The sequence below is a fragment of the Xiphophorus hellerii genome, chromosome 13 (assembly GCF_003331165.1).
Source record: "Xiphophorus hellerii strain 12219 chromosome 13, Xiphophorus_hellerii-4.1, whole genome shotgun sequence".
In the NCBI taxonomy this organism is placed as follows: Eukaryota; Metazoa; Chordata; class Actinopteri; order Cyprinodontiformes; family Poeciliidae; genus Xiphophorus; species Xiphophorus hellerii.
The window spans coordinates 26239634-26258919 of NC_045684.1; the positions used below are offsets into that span (position 1 = coordinate 26239634).

General features: G+C 39.5%; 1 protein-coding gene across 4 annotated transcripts; it reads right to left on the reverse strand.

Moving 5' to 3' along the window:
• Window positions 1–1136: 1136 nt before the first annotated feature.
• Window positions 1137–18224, reverse strand: sema4ab (sema domain, immunoglobulin domain (Ig), transmembrane domain (TM) and short cytoplasmic domain, (semaphorin) 4Ab). Of its 4 annotated transcripts, none has more exons than XM_032581262.1 (15): window positions 17967–18224; window positions 16618–16831; window positions 15035–15195; window positions 13185–13244; window positions 12419–12517; window positions 11922–12015; window positions 11146–11304; window positions 10039–10166; window positions 8676–8857; window positions 7685–7829; window positions 6538–6727; window positions 6303–6418; window positions 4977–5140; window positions 3806–3900; window positions 1137–2789 (listed from the first exon to the last, which is right to left on the reverse strand). In XM_032581262.1, the coding sequence occupies exons 2-15, from the start codon at window positions 16727–16729 to the stop codon at window positions 1996–1998; spliced, it is 2499 nt and encodes an 832-aa protein (XP_032437153.1). In that variant the 5' UTR covers window positions 16730–16831; window positions 17967–18224; the 3' UTR covers window positions 1137–1995. The 4 variants fall into 4 exon arrangements, with proteins under 4 accessions (XP_032437153.1, XP_032437152.1, XP_032437151.1 ...); XM_032581261.1 differs by having other exon boundaries at window positions 17939–18224; XM_032581260.1 differs by having other exon boundaries at window positions 17995–18223.
• Between the last annotated feature and the right edge of the window lie 1062 nt (window positions 18225–19286).

Below are 19286 nucleotides of genomic sequence, written 5' to 3' on the forward strand. Positions count from 1 at the left end.
AATTGGTGCATTAAATAGTGACTTTAACTCTTTAATGCACGGTTTTCATTCCACAATGTTTTTTTTATTTATTCCTAAGCAGTTCTGAGTGCAAAACCTGTAACTGCTGCTGTGCAACTTTCTTACCAAGTTGTTGCTAAGTAACCAAAGAGTGAGTAAGTCAGTTGATGCCACCAACCTTGATTCACTGGCTATGCCTACATCCCCCAGAATGATGTGCAGTTCTGGATAAGAATTCAGTGCATATTCTATATGATGAATATTTTATCAGATGTGTTTGTGAATCAGATGTGAATATTGACACTGATCAAGTGTCTATTGCGTCATATATTATTGACTTATTGCTCAAGTATTTTTCCTCCTCTTCTGAAGTTGTAAAGTCGCAGTAGTTGTTCCTCCCTGCCAGACTCCCTGTGTTTATTGTACGCTTGTGAATTACACATATGCCAAATCACCATGACATCCTCTGCAGGCGGAGGGTTCACTGTGGACCTTGAAGGGTCTGTACAAAAACAAACATTACAAAACCATGTGAGCACAAGCCAGCAGTTTGACTCCAGCCTGACCATGCTGGGCCTTTTACTTCCTCCAGTGACTGCACCAAGATGCTGCATTTATTTTCCCTCTGAGATTATTAAAGTATTTTTGAAATGAATTGACAGTTGTTACAAGTCAATGAGCATTCTAGTAGCTATGTGCATTTCAATTGCTAGTTTAGTAAGAACTGTTGCTAAGTATTGTACAAGGTGGTACAACTAGTAAAAGCGAGACTGTTCTGATAATACTGAGAGTGACTAATCCTCAGCTGTGTGCCTCCATGTTGCCTTCTCTTCCTGAGTCTTACAATGAACTGCAGGAACAGTTTGGTGACGCACCACGTGTCACATGAGATCAACAACTCAACTGAACTCTGTAGGCATTAAATGGATATTTCTACATATGACTCAGTGTTGGTTTAAGTTTTTCTTAGTTCATTTTGCAATATAAATGAAGCACAAAGAATAAGTTAATGGAATATTGATAAAGGACAGATTAGAAGAATGTTTCTCCTACACATATTCTATTATATGATTCTTTCTTCTTCTACAGATATAACTGTACAGGATCCACTGGGACGGATGCATCAAAAACAATCCTTTGACAGAGCAGCTGGTTTATTGATGAGCAGGTAAACATGTGGAATGACAGCACAGTGTCATCAGAACAGGAGTTTAGGAATATCAATGAGATAAAAAAGTCCAGGATGTGATAAAAAGAAAATCAGATAAAGTGATAAGAAGAACTCTACCAGAACATCTTTAAAAATGCATCCAAGGCACATCAGTGAGGTACAGAACACCGTCTGATCCCAACAGCTCCATCTACCACAGGGTTGGGCAACTCCAGGCCTGGAGGGCAGGTCTTCTGCAACTTTTAGATGCATCTCTACTTCAACACACCTGAGTCAAATAATGAAGTCATTAGCAGGACTCTGGAGAACTTGACTGCACTTAGGAGGTGATTCAGCTGTTGGATTCAAGTGTGTTGGACCAGGGAGACATCTAAGAGTTGCAGGACACCGGCCCTAGAGGACCAGGATTGCCCACCCCTGATCTCCCATCCCTGTTACCTCAGCAGCATTCTAACTGGACAGGTGGGTTTTGGCTACTGACCCACAGTTGAACTGCTAACAGTTCATAAAACGGTTTTACACGGTTCATTAGACTTGAGCTAACAGTCAGATCTCAGATGTGGTTTAAAAACTAAGCTCTGCTTTGTTTGTTAGGATCCAACTACCATTCATTTGTATTGCAAAAGGTCAAGTTCCCTTTAAAAAGCACAAGTGGGGCAGCCACTTGTGCAGTACTCAGGCTCCAAAAAACTCAGGAAGTCTAACTTTGCAGAGCGTTCATTTGGTGTTCTGTGCAGCGCTCACCAAATGAACGCTGCTACTGGAACGTTCTCCCTCCATGGTGCTCTGCTCTGTAGCAGCTCAAAAAGCTCTTTGGCTGCTGCTCAGAAGGGAGTGTTTGGCAAATTCTGGGTAGAGTCTGTAAGGTTCCCATTACAAACCAAGCCACTGGCATGTCCACCAGAGGGCGCCTGACCATTGGCTTTGCTCCCAAACTCATTCTCCCTCAAGGCCTCCTGCTCCTCACTGGTTCTCCGGTCACAGCTCCTGCTTGGAGTTCCCATTCCAGGTGCAGTCCGTCTCCGCCACTGCTGTCTGAGAACATACAGAGTGACTGTGATGAGCAGACTGAGGCACAGCACCAGCAGAACGGACACCACCACCAGCTCCTTCAGGTAGCTGGGGCAGCGGGCTGACAGCAGCGGGTTCCCATCACGAAATTTTGTTTCCAGATTTTCATATTCTTTCATCCACAAAGTTACATTTCTATCAAGTTGCTTGGTGGTGACTGGAGTGTTCCCGATGGACAGTGAAGGTTTTGTCTCTGCTGGTCTGGATTCGGTCGCTTTAGGCCCCTCCCTGGTGGGCTGGGCTCGCGTGTGGCTCCTGGTGTAGCTGGTTGGACTCTGAGCCATGGGACTGCTCTTCTGCTTGACGTGATAAATGGCCATGGTCTGTCGGTAGCCGTTCTCTGTGGACAGACAGAGGTAGTGGCCCAGGGTGGCTGGGGTGGCCACAAAGCTGAGGCTCCCATCCTGCAGGTGGAGGTAGAGGTCTGAGGACAGGCGGCTGTTTGGACGCTCCCACAGCTGGTGGGACAGCTGTGACGCTGCAGGACAGTGCAGCCGCACCACGTCGTTCAGAGACACGAAGACCAGCTCACCTGCAGGACACGAGGCTGACAAACAGGCTGGAGCTTACTCAGGGGTCAGAGCAGAGAAAACCTGCAGACTGACTGGTGATGACCATATGTGGAATGCATTACTGTCATTTATTACTGCTGGCAGGCTAACGCCTAGAATACTCTCTCATTTAAAACGCAGAATGGTTTAAAATCTTTGCCGTTATTATTGTTTTGTACAAAGATTTCATAAACAACAACAGATTTATGTAAAATAACTGTATAGGTGTTTATGTAATGGAGAACATCTCAAAACTACGACGGCTGATGTTAAAAGTTGACCTTGAGAGGATTACCCATGCTTTTATCTATACATATCTATATTGTTGAAACAATCTTTTAACTTGTTTGGATAAATTAGCTTTGAATCACATTCAGATTGTGCAAAATGCTGCAGCAAGACTTAATGGGAACCAGCAGAAGATTACACATTACTGCAGTCTTAGCTTCACTGGTTGCCAGTACGTTTTAAAATCCAATTTTATTAGTTCTTACTTTTAGAGTCCTGCATAGTGAAGCTCCCAGTACAGTGCTGACCTGCTGTAAACCCATTTTTCTTCTGCTGTGTTGAAGTCAACTGGTCAGAATTTACTGAGAGTCTCTTGCACTTGATTTAAAGCTGATGGGGATTGGGACTGTAAGACTGTGGAACTACTTTGACTGTTTTTGTGTTGCACCGATTTCACTGACTTTTTAAAAATTAGCTGAAGATGTTTTTGTACAAAAACATTTAACTGATTAACTTGGTATTTTATTTTGTGTCACTGTATTTTATCTGAGTATCTTAGTTTTATCTGTGAAGCACTTTGTGATTTTTATCTGTGAAAGTTGCTACATTAATCAAATTTACTTACACATAATAATAATAATAATAATAATAATAATAATAATAGATACTTAATTAAAGGATTCTCATTAAGTATTTAAAACTGTTTTGTGTTTTGTAAAATATCTCAGTGAACACATTTCCAGAACAGAAATGCCACATTGTTGTTTCATAGAGTGACACATACCTGTGGGCATCTTACTTGGTCCAAATTTGGTTCTGTGTGTTAATGAAACACTGTTACAGGCTTCTTCAACATTTCCTCCATCTGTGTCCTGGCTTCTAAAGAGAGGACACTACAGTTAGCAAGTGAATGTTAAATAGAATTAAAGCTCCAAACAGCCTCATATGGCCTTTGCAGCTCAGCGAGGCTCCGGCCTTGTCACGACCACAGGAGCCCCAACTACACCACCCATTTGCTGTCATCAATGCTCACTCGCAGGTCATGCACCGGTCCACTAGGTCCTGCACACCAATGTGTTGCACAGTTCTCCCTGATGACGCACCAAAAGTCTGGTGCAGATTAGTTACTGGAACAGTAACAGTTAGAGTCATTCAGTTGTGCCCACATCCTCCAGCCAGCAGCCAGTGTTGAGCTTCATGTTGTCATTAAACATAGGTTCAAATCTTTATGAATCATGGAGTAAAAGGAAGAGAACTAGTAGGAAAACAGGTGACTTGTTGTTCAAAGGGGGAGGGACTAAGGTGATGTCACCAATTGACCATGTGAATGTGATCAGTGCTGGTTGGTTATGACAGACATAAAGTCTCAGGCAGCTGGGACTCGTGAGGAAGTTATTCTACCTTAATGTTTTATGGTAAATGGTCAGATTTGACTTAGCCACGTCCACATGCTTTGATGTAGCCAAAAGAATTTGATAACTTTTGACCTTCAATGCCTCAAGACTGTGCTGAGTGATTATGAAGCCTGCATCCCAAAAGCTGAAGGAGGAATTCACTCAGATACAACATGTGTAAAAGACAAAATGGCGGCTTTGATCCAAAATAGCCGACTTCCTGTGGGAAGACCATGGCTCCAATAGACGTTTTTGTAGGTCCTGTCAAGATACAGAATTTCATGACAGGCCCTACAAGGTCTGGGGCTGAATTTTTCTTTATTCTAATGATGCTGTGGAGGAATTAGGTAAAGATAAAGCCGTTCATAGAAAACAAGTCTATCTACCTAGAAATAGAATCTCCATGGTTGCCATGTCTTTGCCCTGTTCCTACATCACACAGCATGCTATGGATTTGATATAAAATTGTTGTAGACAAATATCCAAATATTTTGTTCCCTATATCACCTAACAGTACATAATACTGACAGCCCATGTTCATGATGGCAGTGAGGGACTCACAGTGCGGTCTGGGTGACAGAGACCTCCACACAGGCCCTGCTGGCTGCATCCCAACCACAGAAAGGATCCCGGGAAAGAACACACTGGGCACAGGTCCAGTAGTAGGAGCAGTTAGCAGTTGGAATCCTCACCACCCCCTCTGATGTTCCAACATATAGCATACCCTGTATTAACACAATGACTAATCAATCAGTGCAACATTTATTCCACACATTAATAACGTCAGTCATGTTTCTGCAAACCTGCTGTGAACAGTCACTGTTTCAACATGCATAGAGCCACTGATCCTTCATGTAACATGAGCGCAGGTTCTTGAAACAAGCACTGAGCAAACAGCTGCTAGAGAAGGACACTGAGAAACAACCAGCTGCTAGTGTTTTCAGTGGGATGTGGATTTGTCAGTGAACTTAAAAAAATAAGTCATTTGATGCATCACTCATGTGATTCAAGGAATCAGTAACTGCTCCATTCAGAAGTGGTTGTTGTCTGATGGTCAATGCAACAAAAACAGACTCATTACATGGACCTCAAGATGTTACTTTCCTAACAGACCCGATGGGTTTGGTTCCTCGTAAACTTAGCTTAAAAATAAGTTGTAAAACACGCTTGTAAAACAAAATGGCGGACCTGGATGGGCTGACATCACTCTGAACTAAAATTTAATCGTCACAAACAGAAAATTTGATTAATCAATAAAATGGATTTATTGCCCAGCCATAGGTAATGTCAATGTTAACAACTGGAATTTTCATTTTCTAGAGGGTCAGAAATCAGAATGCCACATTCTTCCATTATGATATCCATAAACAGCCTGCAGAATGTCATTTCAGTTTCACATCATTGTAATCACTTGGTCTGTCTACGTATTTGGATTTATGCAATATTAACTGACTGCCTTCTGGCTGTCTCATCACCATGGAGACTGCAGCTGTCAGTCATTCAGGTCCCTTAGGTTGGGACTTCTCTGCCACAGCTACATTTTCAAATGCAGACTCAAACCTGCCTATGGTTGCCTACTCATTGTGAAGACTGTTCATTAAAAACACGGATTTAAAAAAACAAAAAATTTTATTATGCGATAAGGACTACTTTTTAAGCAGTTTTAAATTAGTGCTTAAAAATAATTTAAAATTATTAGTAATGCATTTAAAAGTGCATTAATAGCATACCCTGTATTAACACAATGAGTCTTGTTAAACAAACAGGTCATATTATTGACCTGTGAGGTGAACATTATAGATGTTCAACAAAATGTAGTTAAAATCTATGACCAAAAATAGATGAGAAAAAAATCTGAAAATAAACTGAATATGCCTCAGTTTGTACCTTTGGGATAGACAGCTTCAGGCTCCTGATTGGCTGAGGAGGCTTAAAAACCTGAACCTCCTCTATGATGTAGGGCCCCTGTTGGAGCAGCACTGCTTTGTGTAAGTGACCAGACTCTGGAAGACAGTAAGGACAACAAATCATGTTCTGAAACAAACCCTTAGAGAAATGACGGTAAACTTTTAAACATTTTCTTCTAGCAGTGGGAAACAATATGCCGTGTCTCATGGCTCACCTGTCAGCAGAAACAGGACAGTGTAGAGCTTTTTATTGGCAGCCTGGACTCTCTGAACTGTCAGGTGGCTGTAGGTGTGCTCACGAGACACCAAGGTCAGGCGTCTTCCAGCCGGACGCACGCTGTCCTCTGCCAGGAAGTTTTCTTTGACAAAGCGCAGAGCGTTATCTGAGGCATTGTGCAGGCCACACTAACAGACGCACAAAAACAAAGTTTGACAGATTTTAATAAGGATCATAATCATTGTATTCAATTGCAACCTGAGAATTAACACTGCCACTTCATTTCTGCTTCTAAGGATCTGAATTTACACTGAGTGGCAGTGGCACAACTGGCAATTTGGGGGTGGTGGAGCTCTGACATGGAATTCAATATTAGTATTAACTTTGTATGTGTTTGGAATAATCCACAGATCTTTATTAAGTCTATGAGTTACATATCGTAGGAACATCGTCCACACACAGTAGCAGTGTGTCCACTCCAGTCCAGCCTAAACTCAGCCCTGCACACTGTGGTCACGTTAATCTGAGAACATCAATGCTGAAAACTAATTTAACTTGACCAGGTAAAACTCTTAAAGGTTTTAATGAGAGCACAACTCTCTGTCTCCATGGAGATGCTGCAGTCCACACTTCCTTTATTTCTACACAGAGTGGCTGGTGTTCTCAATGTACTTGATTGCAAACACTGAGTAAAACAGTTTAGATGAAATGCTGAGTTTGCAAAACATTGTAATAGCATAAAAACAAAGCACTCATGCTGGGTTATTTAAAGTTAACAGAAAGTATAGCTGATACACTGTAAACTTGGAAATGGAAGAAACAAAATACTAAGAGGATGAAACCAGTGAGAAATGTTTAGCAGCCCTCCATTACGAAGCTCCACCTCTAGTTAAGGGCCGTTTTCAGGAAAGATTTCTACCCACTTTTATGTGATGTGTCCCAGGTGGGAGAAAAACTACCCTGGTTCCTGAAAAGGTGCATTTCCACTGAAAGAACCTGAAGGTACTGTAGGTTGGAATTAAGACAGCGCTTCAAGACTTACATTTTTTTATTTTATATGCAAATTACCCTTTGAGTTTTCAATTTTCAAAGAATAAAGAAATGCCAACAGTAGTTGATCAGATTCTCAGTGTGACTTGTTTTACCTCTCCTGGGTTTGCCACCTTCTCTTGGACTCGTGCGCTCCACTGTAACGTGTCTCTGTTCAGGACTTTATAGTTCCCGGAGAAAACGGATTTGATCTCAGTCAGAGTGAAGGAACACACCGCTGACTGTCCAGAGTTCACAGTCCTGTGTTATGGAAAACAGCTATTAATAAATAAATAAGAATGATGATGTCTGTAGAAATCATCTTTGAGATCCTCCTAAATGAGGACATGGGAAAATTTGTACAAAGGCAAAGTCTGAGATCGATAAAGATGTCAAACTTTCCCACATTGGCAACTACTTTTTAAGAATCTCCAGTGAGAATTATTTAAAATATATTTTAGAGTATAATGTGTAAAATCGATCCCAAAATGGCAGGAAGAACTACAGAAATATTTTGAAGAGGCTTGAAAGGAAAGTGAAGTGCTGATGAGATAATGTGATGTCACTGGTTAAAAACAAACAAACATTTTTTGGAATTAAGAAGTGGAAGCTGGGGTGCTGAGGTGGCGCAGGGGTTAAGCACACCTCACATATGGAGGCCTTAGCCCTCGACATGGCAGTCGCAAGTTCGATTCCTGGCCTGGCGACCTTTGCTGCATGTCTTCCCCCTTCTCTAATTACCCAATTTACTGTCAAATAAAGGCCACTAGAGCCAATAAAACCTCTTAAAAGAAGTAGAAGCTGGTTTATTCCAAACTAAGGTCAAATGTCAAACTTTAAAAGTTAAGTTTTCTGCAGTATTACTGAAACTGACATCACTCAGAAAGCCTAACAGAGTGACTGATTTAAAAAGAGTAGGATGATGTTTTTCCATCATCTTCTATTGTTGGCAATAGCTACCCCCATACAAACAAGTGGAGCCATTGTTACTCTTCTTAGAAATGGGTATTGAATTGATGCTCTAATTTGTGGATGTTGACCAGAAATCCACCTGAAGCCCCGTCCACAGGCCTGGAGTAACCAGGGAAACAGCCCTGCATCACTGACCACTGAGAGGTGAAGATGCCGTAAAACAGTGTGTCATCCACTGAAGCGCCCTCTGCTGGTGGAAGCACGTCAATATCCTGGATCACATTGTAAGGGAGCTCGCTGCCATCTTGGCACAACAGCTGAGCTTTGGCAAACGTGGTCCATCGTCTCTGCAGAGTGCGCTGACCTCCGACGTCACTCTGACGGGTCAGAGGAAAAACACTTGGAAAAGTTGATTCAGACTACTGAGCATTTCATAGCCAAATCATTAACACCCCACCACCGTGTTTCATGGTTGGATTGTGCTCATATCTACAGTAAGCTATGGCTTTAATTAACATGGACATGTGGAATTATCACAAAAATACATTTACTTTTGGGTTTCATTCAGATGAGGAAGAATCAGACTGGGAGCTGAAATAAATGTTTTCCACTTAGGAAAGTGGAAAACTTTCATACTGTAAGCCATACTGTACAGTTATGGTTTACAGATGGTTTGGTAACATTTTACCATTCACTAGATTGATGGGCAGTTCTTCCTGCTGTCTTTCCACCATAATTTCATGTTAACACACATGCCTGTGTGTTCCAGAGGAGCAAACAGCTCTCACTTCATCTTTTACAGATCCTGATCAAGTGGATTTGATCAGCTGCAGCTGACTGCTGTCATAAAAGCATCAAGAGTGAATCTAGTTTTATGATCATTTTAGCTTCGTCTTTAATTTTAGCTCAGTAAGCAATGGCAGTACTTTCTGTACTTCAGGTTAGATTTGATTTATTTCTGATGATTTTCATTATATCCAGGTATGTAAAACTATAAACCCCAAGGACTGTGTGCTTTTTTTCTAAACTTGGCTGTGTGCAGCATTTTGCTGTTTTTCATATGTATGAAAAACAGCAAAATGCTGTGGTAGAATGCTTTTAAAGCCATAGGCAGGTGTTAAACCGCCTGCTGCTCGCTGGATTAATCACCACGGAAACCTTCTCTTTATCGATTTAAATTCTAGCTGAACACTTAGCTATCACAACTCAATTCACTTCAGTTTATTTATATAGCACCAATTCACAACAAATGTTATGTACTCAATGCACTTTACAACAACAAATCATTACAATTCAGTCACACATCCGTTCCAGTTGATCTAGTTATCAAACAGTACAGTATGCTCAGTTAACTATTCAAAGTAGTTTCAAAAGTTTCCAAGTCTCTTTGCTCCTAACTTGGGTGATCACTGTTATTAACTGTGTTGCTGCTCAAGGTCAGAGTTCAGTGTTTAACATCTTCACTGTTTTGCAACTTTTGGCTGAGTTTTTTGCTGCCTTTGTCCTGCATTTTTCTTTTATGCTCTTTTACATGATGATCTAGGTCCTTTGAACTTACCAGGCAGATCTGAGAAACACGAGAAACAACGAACTTGTCTACAAAGTTATACTCTCTGCCCACTTCACTGAAGAAAAAGTAGATTTTCTCCTCATGTGGAATGAACTTTGAACTGATGAAGGTTGGATCTACAGGAAAGAGGATACAAAAGGTCAATGTATGAAAATGTACAGAGAAAATATTCTTCTTCAAAGTTAAATGTTCTCAATAAGGCACAATTTTAAAACACTTCTGAAAAATAAATTAATGTTATACTTTTGTTTCATCTTTTCCAATGAGTAAACCAGCAGCAGCTTAAGAGATGGAGAAAGTTAGAGAACAATTCCAGCAGAAACTCTAATTCTGACAACACTCAATATATTTACTGCAAAGAGGAAAACAGAAGATTCAAAATTCAACTAATATCATGCTCAGATTCTCTCACTGCAAAGAACCTCATAAACGCATCTAAGACTCATAAAATATTCTCACTGCCTACATAAATCACATGAGATAGAACAACGTTCATGCTCAATAGCACATAATAATGATTTCAATCAGTCATGTTTTGAATCCTAATAGAGCGTTTATTATGAACCTCATGAAACTGACAGAGAAAAACAGTTTGGACAGAAAAAGTCATAATCCCAAACATAAACATGTTATCAGATTGTGTTATTTAAGCCCATCAATCAGAGTTTCTCTAATGACTCAATAGGAACACCAGGATGCAGCTGCTTGTTTTCTCTGGTCATTGTAGAACACAGAAGTTCCACTACCAAAGGAAAGAAACGCTAAGTAGTGATAGCAGGTCAAGTAAATGGAAAAAAGATTTCTGCCCCAAAAAAGATCCCAAAGAAATGGTGAAGAATATTAGTCATCTTCTTCCATGACTTCTAAATATTAGCATGAGCACTGGCCACAGAAATCCTCATATCAGAAGTCTACCCCATAGCCGTCACATACACACAGTCAGAGGGGATCCATATTGGCAAAAGGTAGCAAAACGCTAAACATGCTGTTAGTGTAAGTTGGCTTTAGACTCAGCACTTAACAACAAAGCAGAGTCCTGGAAGGTGGAGCCAAAGTGTATTTACTTATCAGTGAGCCTGAGTACAACTGCATTACTTTGAAATGTGTCAGGATGAGAGTCAGTGCACACACCCTCCAGCCATCCTAATGTGTCATCCAATTTAAGGTCCACCCGGCTGCTCTCACTGAGGTGTCGGGAGATGACTGGTCGGTTCCCTCTGTAGTCTGCCACAGTGCCAGTGTAAAGCTCTCCATCTGAGTAGCACAGACAACACACAGCAGCCAGCACAAGATTCTTTATTATGTTATGCTTTTCTTACAGGATGGACTATTTTTGCATCAGTCACTGAGAAAAGACTCATTTTCCTGCAGCATGGTTCCATTGACTTTAGAATTTCTCTAATTTTGGAAAGCAGTCAACTTTTCTATATCAAAGTGTGTCAGCTAAAAGCTGCTGATTTCTTTTCATTTCAGAGGCAGCTTCTGTATCAATGTCAACAAAACTGAGAAATTGATTTTCTCTGCGTCTTTCAGCAAAATATGTTCTTAATTTCCTAGTAAAATAAAAAGAAGATATGATTTAACTGATGTCTTTAACTTAGTGTGTTGTGTTCCAACGACTGTAAAGTAAGATAAAAACAGTAGATGATAGGCTGGATTTCTTTGTTAAATGTGTTCATTTCTTGAGCTCTGAATAAAGAAAAAGGAGAGAGTGAACACTAAAGCTTAAACAATAAAACCTCCAACACACACACATCTTTAGAAGGTGAGTAGAGTCTGCTCTCTTTAGTAGGGAACATAAAAATGACTGATAGATTTCATGTTAAATGTCTAAGAGTGAAGCAGTCGCAGTAGAGGCAGCATTGTCTTACCCACAATGATAGCAGTGTTGCGCTGGTAGGGGTCATAAGGGCAGCGACCTCTCCCTTCATCAGTGTTGAGGCTCATTGCGAGGGTCTCTGAGTTCTGGTCAGAAAAGTCAAAAGTCATCGGCTAAAGGATTTTAAGAAATCTAAAAGACATCAAGGTGTGATGATATTGCACATGGACATCTTTCCTTAATTAAAACTATTGTGAAAAAGTCACTGATCTCCAAAAGCAAAACTCATGCATTAGAATGGACTTATTCTATATAGAGTGAAATAGTTCAAACATATTCATGTAATTTTGATAACTATGGCTGACCTGGAATATGAAAACACAAAATTCAGTGTATCAGAAAACTGAATATTATGAAAATGTCAACATTCTAGACTCATTGTGTTACACCCTGATTAGCCAAACATCTGAAAACAGCTGCAAAGGTTTATCCTAACTTAATAAAATGAAGTGATGTCACAGCAGAGATATGCCAGCATAAAAAACTTACGATATATGCGCAGCGTGGACTAAAGGCGAATGTTCCACACGCGTACATGTGAGTGCTGTTTAAGAACTGCAGAACTCGGATGAAATTGGGACAGTCCGCCTTAAAAACCCAAACAGAAAAGTTAGAGTTGAGATGATTCCGTAAAACCAGTTTCCCACTGATAACTAACCCACCAGTCAGAACCTGATGAGAACTCCACAAAGCCTACAGCTCCACACAGAGATATCCGTTACTACAGCGATGGTCAAATGGCGCTAGTCGATTGGGTGCCATGAGCACAAACGCTTTGTGGAACAAATCAAAACAGTAAAGAGCATATGCAGTGAAAATATAAACCCTGTATGCAGGTTGATGAACCTGGATGATTTTCTTTAGCTGTAGATTTTAAATGACAGTGAAAATAGTCAACTGAAGTCACTACAGTAGACTATGATGGGATGACACTTTCAGAGTGAAATGTCAGAATGAAAACATGAAGAGAATTTTATTTTCTCAAGCAAATCTGTTACATTTATATCTATTAACATGCTTCACGCATTTTTATTTTAAATATCTCACTATTATGATTTCTAAAATTATGATGATATTTTATGTCCCTAATTTTTCGGAATGGAGAGAATGATATGAACTATCTCACCACTGTCACTGTAATCATTTAAATATGTTTTTAATCATTGAAACCTTGGGGTTAAATGATCTGGCTGGAAAACTTAAAGTTATTTAGTCCACACCGGAATTTGGTGCATAACTGCAAATCAACACTTGCCATTTTCTTGCCCTTCATGGAACACTCTTCTAGGTCTTTTTCTGAAGGGCTCCAGTCCAGCTACAAAAAACAACAGATTCAATATGAGTGTAATATCCATATAGACCACCAGAGGGTACAACAGGCAACATTTATTATGTCACTGCTGATTTAGGAAAAAGGAAAAAGGCTGCTTCCATGATCCTATAATGCAAGAGTAACAAACATTTCAGTAAAGAAAACATCAATTTTCATAAATTCTCAGAAGCAAATCAGAGTGAAAATAGAAAACCCAAAGAACAGAACCTGAAGCATCTCAGACGATCCTAAACTGTCCAGAACCTTTGGTACCAAACAGCCCAGTGTTTAGTTTCTGCACTGAACTGATGATGATGACTGAGTCAGACTACCAGAGGCTTCAGCTTCTGGAGAATGTATGGCCTCTAATCACCACTGAACTGTTGTTCTTTATATGCTGTGGCATTACATGACATAGTGATGTTAGTGTCCAGTATTTGGCATTGTCACATTGCAAACAGCTCAGCCTTTGGTTCACTGTGTTGCCATGTACTGCCGTGGGACTTTGCACAGTGGAATTGTGACTTCCAAAGGAAACATAACGTGGGGCTCATCCTGTTTTACTGGATGGAACGTAATTAATTCATTTAATGAAACCACTAAAAGGTCCATTAAATTTATCTACATCAGTGCCGTCCAAACTTTTTGTCACATGGACCAAAATCGTCAAGTTAAAAGTACTCACTGGACAAGAGAATGTTTAAAACCACTAAAGATTTACTGTATTTTTTATTTCGATGCTCAACGATAAACAAATCATACAATAATTCTAAAGAAGTGATCTTGTTTGTCGGAAAGGGAAGTTTAAATTATTGTAGAACTTTGAGTTATTCACATTATTAAAAGAAATAAATCCTGCTTGTAAATTATTTTGGACTCAGATGAAAAAAATATTCACCCTGTTTTCAGCAATAAGACCAGGATCTGGGTCACTCTCTTTATTAAGTCAGGTTTAACAAATTAACTCAAAGCAGATTTGGGCTCTCTAAAGTCTAAGTAGAAGTCAGTTGATAATTGTCATCCTATTTACCATCAAATTAAACAGAAAGCATGGTTGTTAAAAACAAATACTTTGTGTTGTACTTAATGAATTCGTTAAAATGGAATTTGTCAGTCTTAATTAAAGAAAATAAATTTTCTTTAATTAATTAAAGAAAAGAAAAGTCTGCATCTGCATCAACTACCTGTTTTGGAGGGCCACACATAATCAGTGAAGAGGCCGCAAATGGCCCCTAGACCGCACTTTAGACACTCCTGATCTAAATGCTCAGATATAGTTATCTCTCAACTTTCTGAAATCCTGGAGAAAAAAAAACAAAGCAAAATTGTTTTTATGTTTCATGGCCCAGTCAGTGGTGTTTGGGATAACTATAAACACCTCAGTTCAGTTTTTTTTTGTTTTTTCACAGGGGATGTAAATGAAAACCATCTCAGCTTTCAAAACTGACATTTCTCTCATTTCCTGCAGAACTGGGCTCTTTACTTCTCACTTCAGTTAGAGTTTCATACGGACAGAGTGAAACTTTCCAGCCTCAGTTTCACTTTTCTACATCAAAACTAGTGGCAGTAATAAGTTCCTACAACGGTCAGCAGACAGACAGGGATAATCTTATTTAATTTAATTTATATTTTACCAGGATAAAAAATAATTGAGATTATAAATCTCTTTTCCAGAGAGTTCTGGCCAAGAGGCAGCCATAAATACAACACAAAAAACACACAGAAAATGTTAGGCTATAAAAAACAAGTTCATCATTACATCGGGTTCAAGAACTTTCAGTTGATTCCCTCACCTTGCTCCTCAGGAGGACAGTGTCTTTATGACCAACATCCAGCGCTAACACAGCATCACGAGCTCCTACATACAGCTTTTCTCCATCCGCACTGAGAAGCAGGGTTGTGGTGTTACTGAGGTCATGGCTGCTGAAGCAGGTGAGACGTCTACCTGGGCTACCTGTTATTTAACACACAGCAATACATCTCAGTTAAGAACAGAATAAAAGAGCTAAAGGCGTAAACATATGGGGCCTCTTACTGGACAGGAGACCAAACAAAACCTTACATGATGTTGAAGTTTATCATGTCAGAGAAGTCAGAAAAGCATCAACAGGATGAGAAAGGACTAAAAATGATGGATGCAAAGTTACTGAGCAATAAATCACCAGCTTGGTATGCAGGGAAACTTTTTACAATGGAACCTTAGCTGGTTTTCTGCACAGTATACTGAATGAATCCTCATCGCAATGTAAGTGTCACTAAGCACTGTTTTGGAACAACATTTGGTAGACTGCTACATTTTATGTTCATGCATTTATGCTCTGCATCTCAGTGATATACTTGGCCAGTTAGATGGACAAACTGCCTTCAATGTCCAGACCTGATGGACATTGCTGGTGGCAGTGACACAAAAGCTCAGAGTGGTATACATTGTGTGATTATAAAGAAAGAAAGAAAAAAAAAGGAATATTGTAATCATCATCACAGTTTCCAGCAGTAATAACAGAAATGCATGTCTTCCTGATGTTATACAGACTCGCCTCCAGAAAAAAACTACATGTTTTTATATTTTGCATACATTTTGAGTTCTGTATTCTGTCACATTATTTCAACCCTAATACTGTAACTAGTTTACTGCATTCTATCATAATTCCAATGATTTCCATTTTCTGAAAGCGTTGATAGGCTTCAGTTATATACTTCTTCTCAAATAGATTTTATAACTAAAATGATCTTTTAAAAGGGGCAGTGTTATGTATTTTCCAGACATATAGTGGCATTTTATAGCCCAATCAAGTAATTATATTAACTTCAATTGTTATACATATGCTGTATATGTAAAATATGAATTAAAATAAAATTGACTTTGTAATTTAACACCTTAAAATTGGGCTCTTGTCTCTTTAAAAACGCAGACTGTTTCTGAAACTCTGCCATCAGGAAGTCGTCACAGCATTGTTCCTCCATTAACACCTTAATGTGTTTACCAGCACTGCACAGAGAAGTAGCTTGTATACTGAGCAGTTCAACCAGGTTTTTGCTAATTGGTCACCCCAGGCATTTGCACAGCTGATTGGTTGCCATGGGAGATTCAACAATTTCTCAAACATGCATTAAAGAATCAAGGCAACACATCATTTTGTAGAGGGAATAACTTTATAACATGACGCAAAGCTTAAAAAAGTCATTTTAACATAATACTGCCCCTCTAACCTGTTAGTGCCTAACATTGCTTCTCTTAATCTCAGAGCCTCTGTTAGGTTCTTCACTTCACTTAGAGGCACAGTGCTTCATTCCTGATGGTGAAGGGTAAAGCATTCGCTATCTTCCAGTATCAGACCATCAATCATGTGGAAGACAAAGACGAGGCTTCACTCACCCACTGGGAAGGAGACTCTGGGAGTCAGCCTGGTCAGGCATGGGTTCAGCAAAGCCAGCAGGGTTACAGTGAGACGCAGCAGGCGGTGACTGTCCATTGGCTCTGATGACATGGACAGTCAGAAGGCGAGCACTGGGTTAGATGACCATCACACCCTCAGAGTCTCAGCAGGGAGGAATTGAAGCTATACTGGAATTTCAAACCATCTTCAGACCTGCAACAGAATCAGAGACACATCACATAATTTGCTGCCATGTTCACTAAATAGTCACTGTTTATTATAGTGTTTAAAGTGATGTTCAAAATTTTCTTATCAAGAACAGAAATTATGTATATTTTTTGTTTTTCCTTTTCCTTATACAATCGTTTCTTCTTCTTAACATGACTCCTTTTCTATTACTTTTTCTTATGCATTTCTGCCTCATTTTGTAAATGAGGAGGGTGGATAGATAGAGGCCTAGAAAAGGAACCAGAAGCTGCTGTCCTGGGTCATTTTCTGTGTTTCCCATAATGAAGCATAATGATGAACCAACACTGAAATGGTAAGCTGTTTCTCTGTCTTTCCAAAACCATGTTATCACTTATTTGGCTTTAACAAATTATGATTCTAACTCGGTTTAAATGATCATTCAAGATGATTCCTCCTAAAACAGAGTCCAGGGTAACATCTGAAATGCCATGTTAATCTAACTGATTAAATATGCGTGTAGTTGGAAAACAAACAGCAGCACCAGCTTGCTTTGCAACGTCTGGGCAACTGTGGTGCAACAGGACTCTTTCTTTGTTTCTTGTGTGATAATAAAAATGAAGGTTTCTCACAATCTACACAGTATTTATGTTAAAATTTTGCCCTTGTTTTCTTTTCGTGTGACGACTTTACTTTGATTGCCTGGCTCACTACGCTGCTGTTGCACAGAAATTTCCCCAAGTTTCAATAAAGGATGTTTCTATTCTATTTTGAACACATGTTGGGGTGTCTGGTCAGAGCTGGCCGGAGTGCCCCCTAGCGAATGTTTTAGATAACACTTGTGTGGCACAAACTGTTTTCTGTAAACTTGTCCAGCGTTAGAAGCAGTGAGCACAGAGATTTATAGTTGTGTGTTTCTATAAAGTGTGTTAAGCTGCTAAAACACCTGAGTTCAGATTATCACTCTGTTGATTCACAGTCTGAAGGCCTGAAGCGCAAAGTGCTGACTTTAAACTTCACACCAACAACAGTCACTTATCTGCTCATGTTATTCCGTGTGGTTTCTGTAACTTTATTATTATTATTATTATTATTATTATTATTATTATTATTATTGCAAAACAACGCTCTCACATTCTGTATATTTCAGTAGCCGACGCACAGACACAGTTAGTTCAGCCTGGTCTTACTGTGGCTCTTCTCCATCGCAGCCTTCCTTTCCTTCTCATGTGACCGCTGTTGTCTGGCTGATCCTCCGCGGTAGACCTGCAGCCATAAGCAAACCGCAGAGCGGTTCTACTGATCAATCTGCCCGAAACTGCCGACGGTGAGCATAAAGCATTTGCAGTTGCTGATAGCTACGACAGCAGCTGGGAAACCGGATGTTGTTCAGAACGTGCAGCAGAAGGAGGACGGAATCAAGACCGCTGCTATTGGATGTTCAGCTGCGTTTTTTCTACAAATCCAAACATTTCATTTGTGATACAGAACGAATTATTCAATTCAGTTCAGTTTACTTACACAGCGCCAACTTACAACAAATGTCATTTCAATGCACTTCATAAAAATAATTTCAATTCATTCCAACTGATTCTAGTTATCAGTCAGTACAGTGTGCACAATTAATTATTAAAAGTTGATTAAGTGTCATACTACATCGAGTTTATCTATCTATCTATCTATCTATCTATCTATCTATCTATCTATCTATCTATCTATCTATCTATCTATCTATCTATCTATCTATCTATCTATCTATCTATCTATCTATCTATCTATCTATCTATCTATCTATCTATCTATCTATCTATCTATCTATCTATCTATCTCAGGGATGTGGCAATACCTGAAAGACGAGACAGACAGGACGGAATTACTTTCAAGAAAATTTCACAGATCAAATTAATGCTTCAAAAAGTTATTGATTTTGTACAGTTTGACAAGGGATTTAAAGCAAAACTTTATATTTTGCCCTTTGGCAGAACATTCTAAGAAACCTCTGCAGTAATACTAGAAAAAACTGTTGCAGACACAAAACAGACTTTTTTTTCTCTTGCCCTCGACCTCTCTCTCCTCCTTCATCTCGGTGTGATGTCTGACATCATGCTATTCTCACTGCAGTCCAGAGTCACAGCTGTGCGCGGAATGGGCCACTAAACCAAGAGGTTGAGCAAGGTAATAAATTATTGTCTCACAAACAGTAACAAATAGCTACAGACTTATAATAGACAGTTTTTTGCTTGTTATTTTGCTGGCTATTATCTATCTCTCTTCATGTAAGGTACAAAACGAGCCTTCCTGGGGTTCTTCAGAGAGAGTTTAGTGTTGAAGAAGGATATAAATCACATTCATTTTTTTTCTTAAAGGCATGTACCAAAAAAGGAAGAGAAAGCAAAGAAACCAGCTGAAACCTGTTGGTAACCAGGAAGTATTTCTGCCACTATGTGCAGTAAGCTAAGATGTTTTATTACCAAAGCATTGC

Excerpts from the sequence above, each read along its gene's own strand:
- sema4ab (XM_032581262.1), bottom strand. The coding sequence starts at position 16,729 with ATGTCATCAGAGCCAATGGACAGTCACCGCCTGCTGCGTCTCACTGTA. Across the intron at positions 12,518-13,184 it reads CCATGAAGGGCAAGAAAATG|GCGGACTGTCCCAATTTCAT; the intron begins GCAAGTGTTGAT and ends TGGGTTTTTAAG. Across the intron at positions 10,167-11,145 it reads TCATCCTGACACATTTCAAA|ATCCAACCTTCATCAGTTCA; the intron begins GTAATGCAGTTG and ends TCTTTCCTGTAG.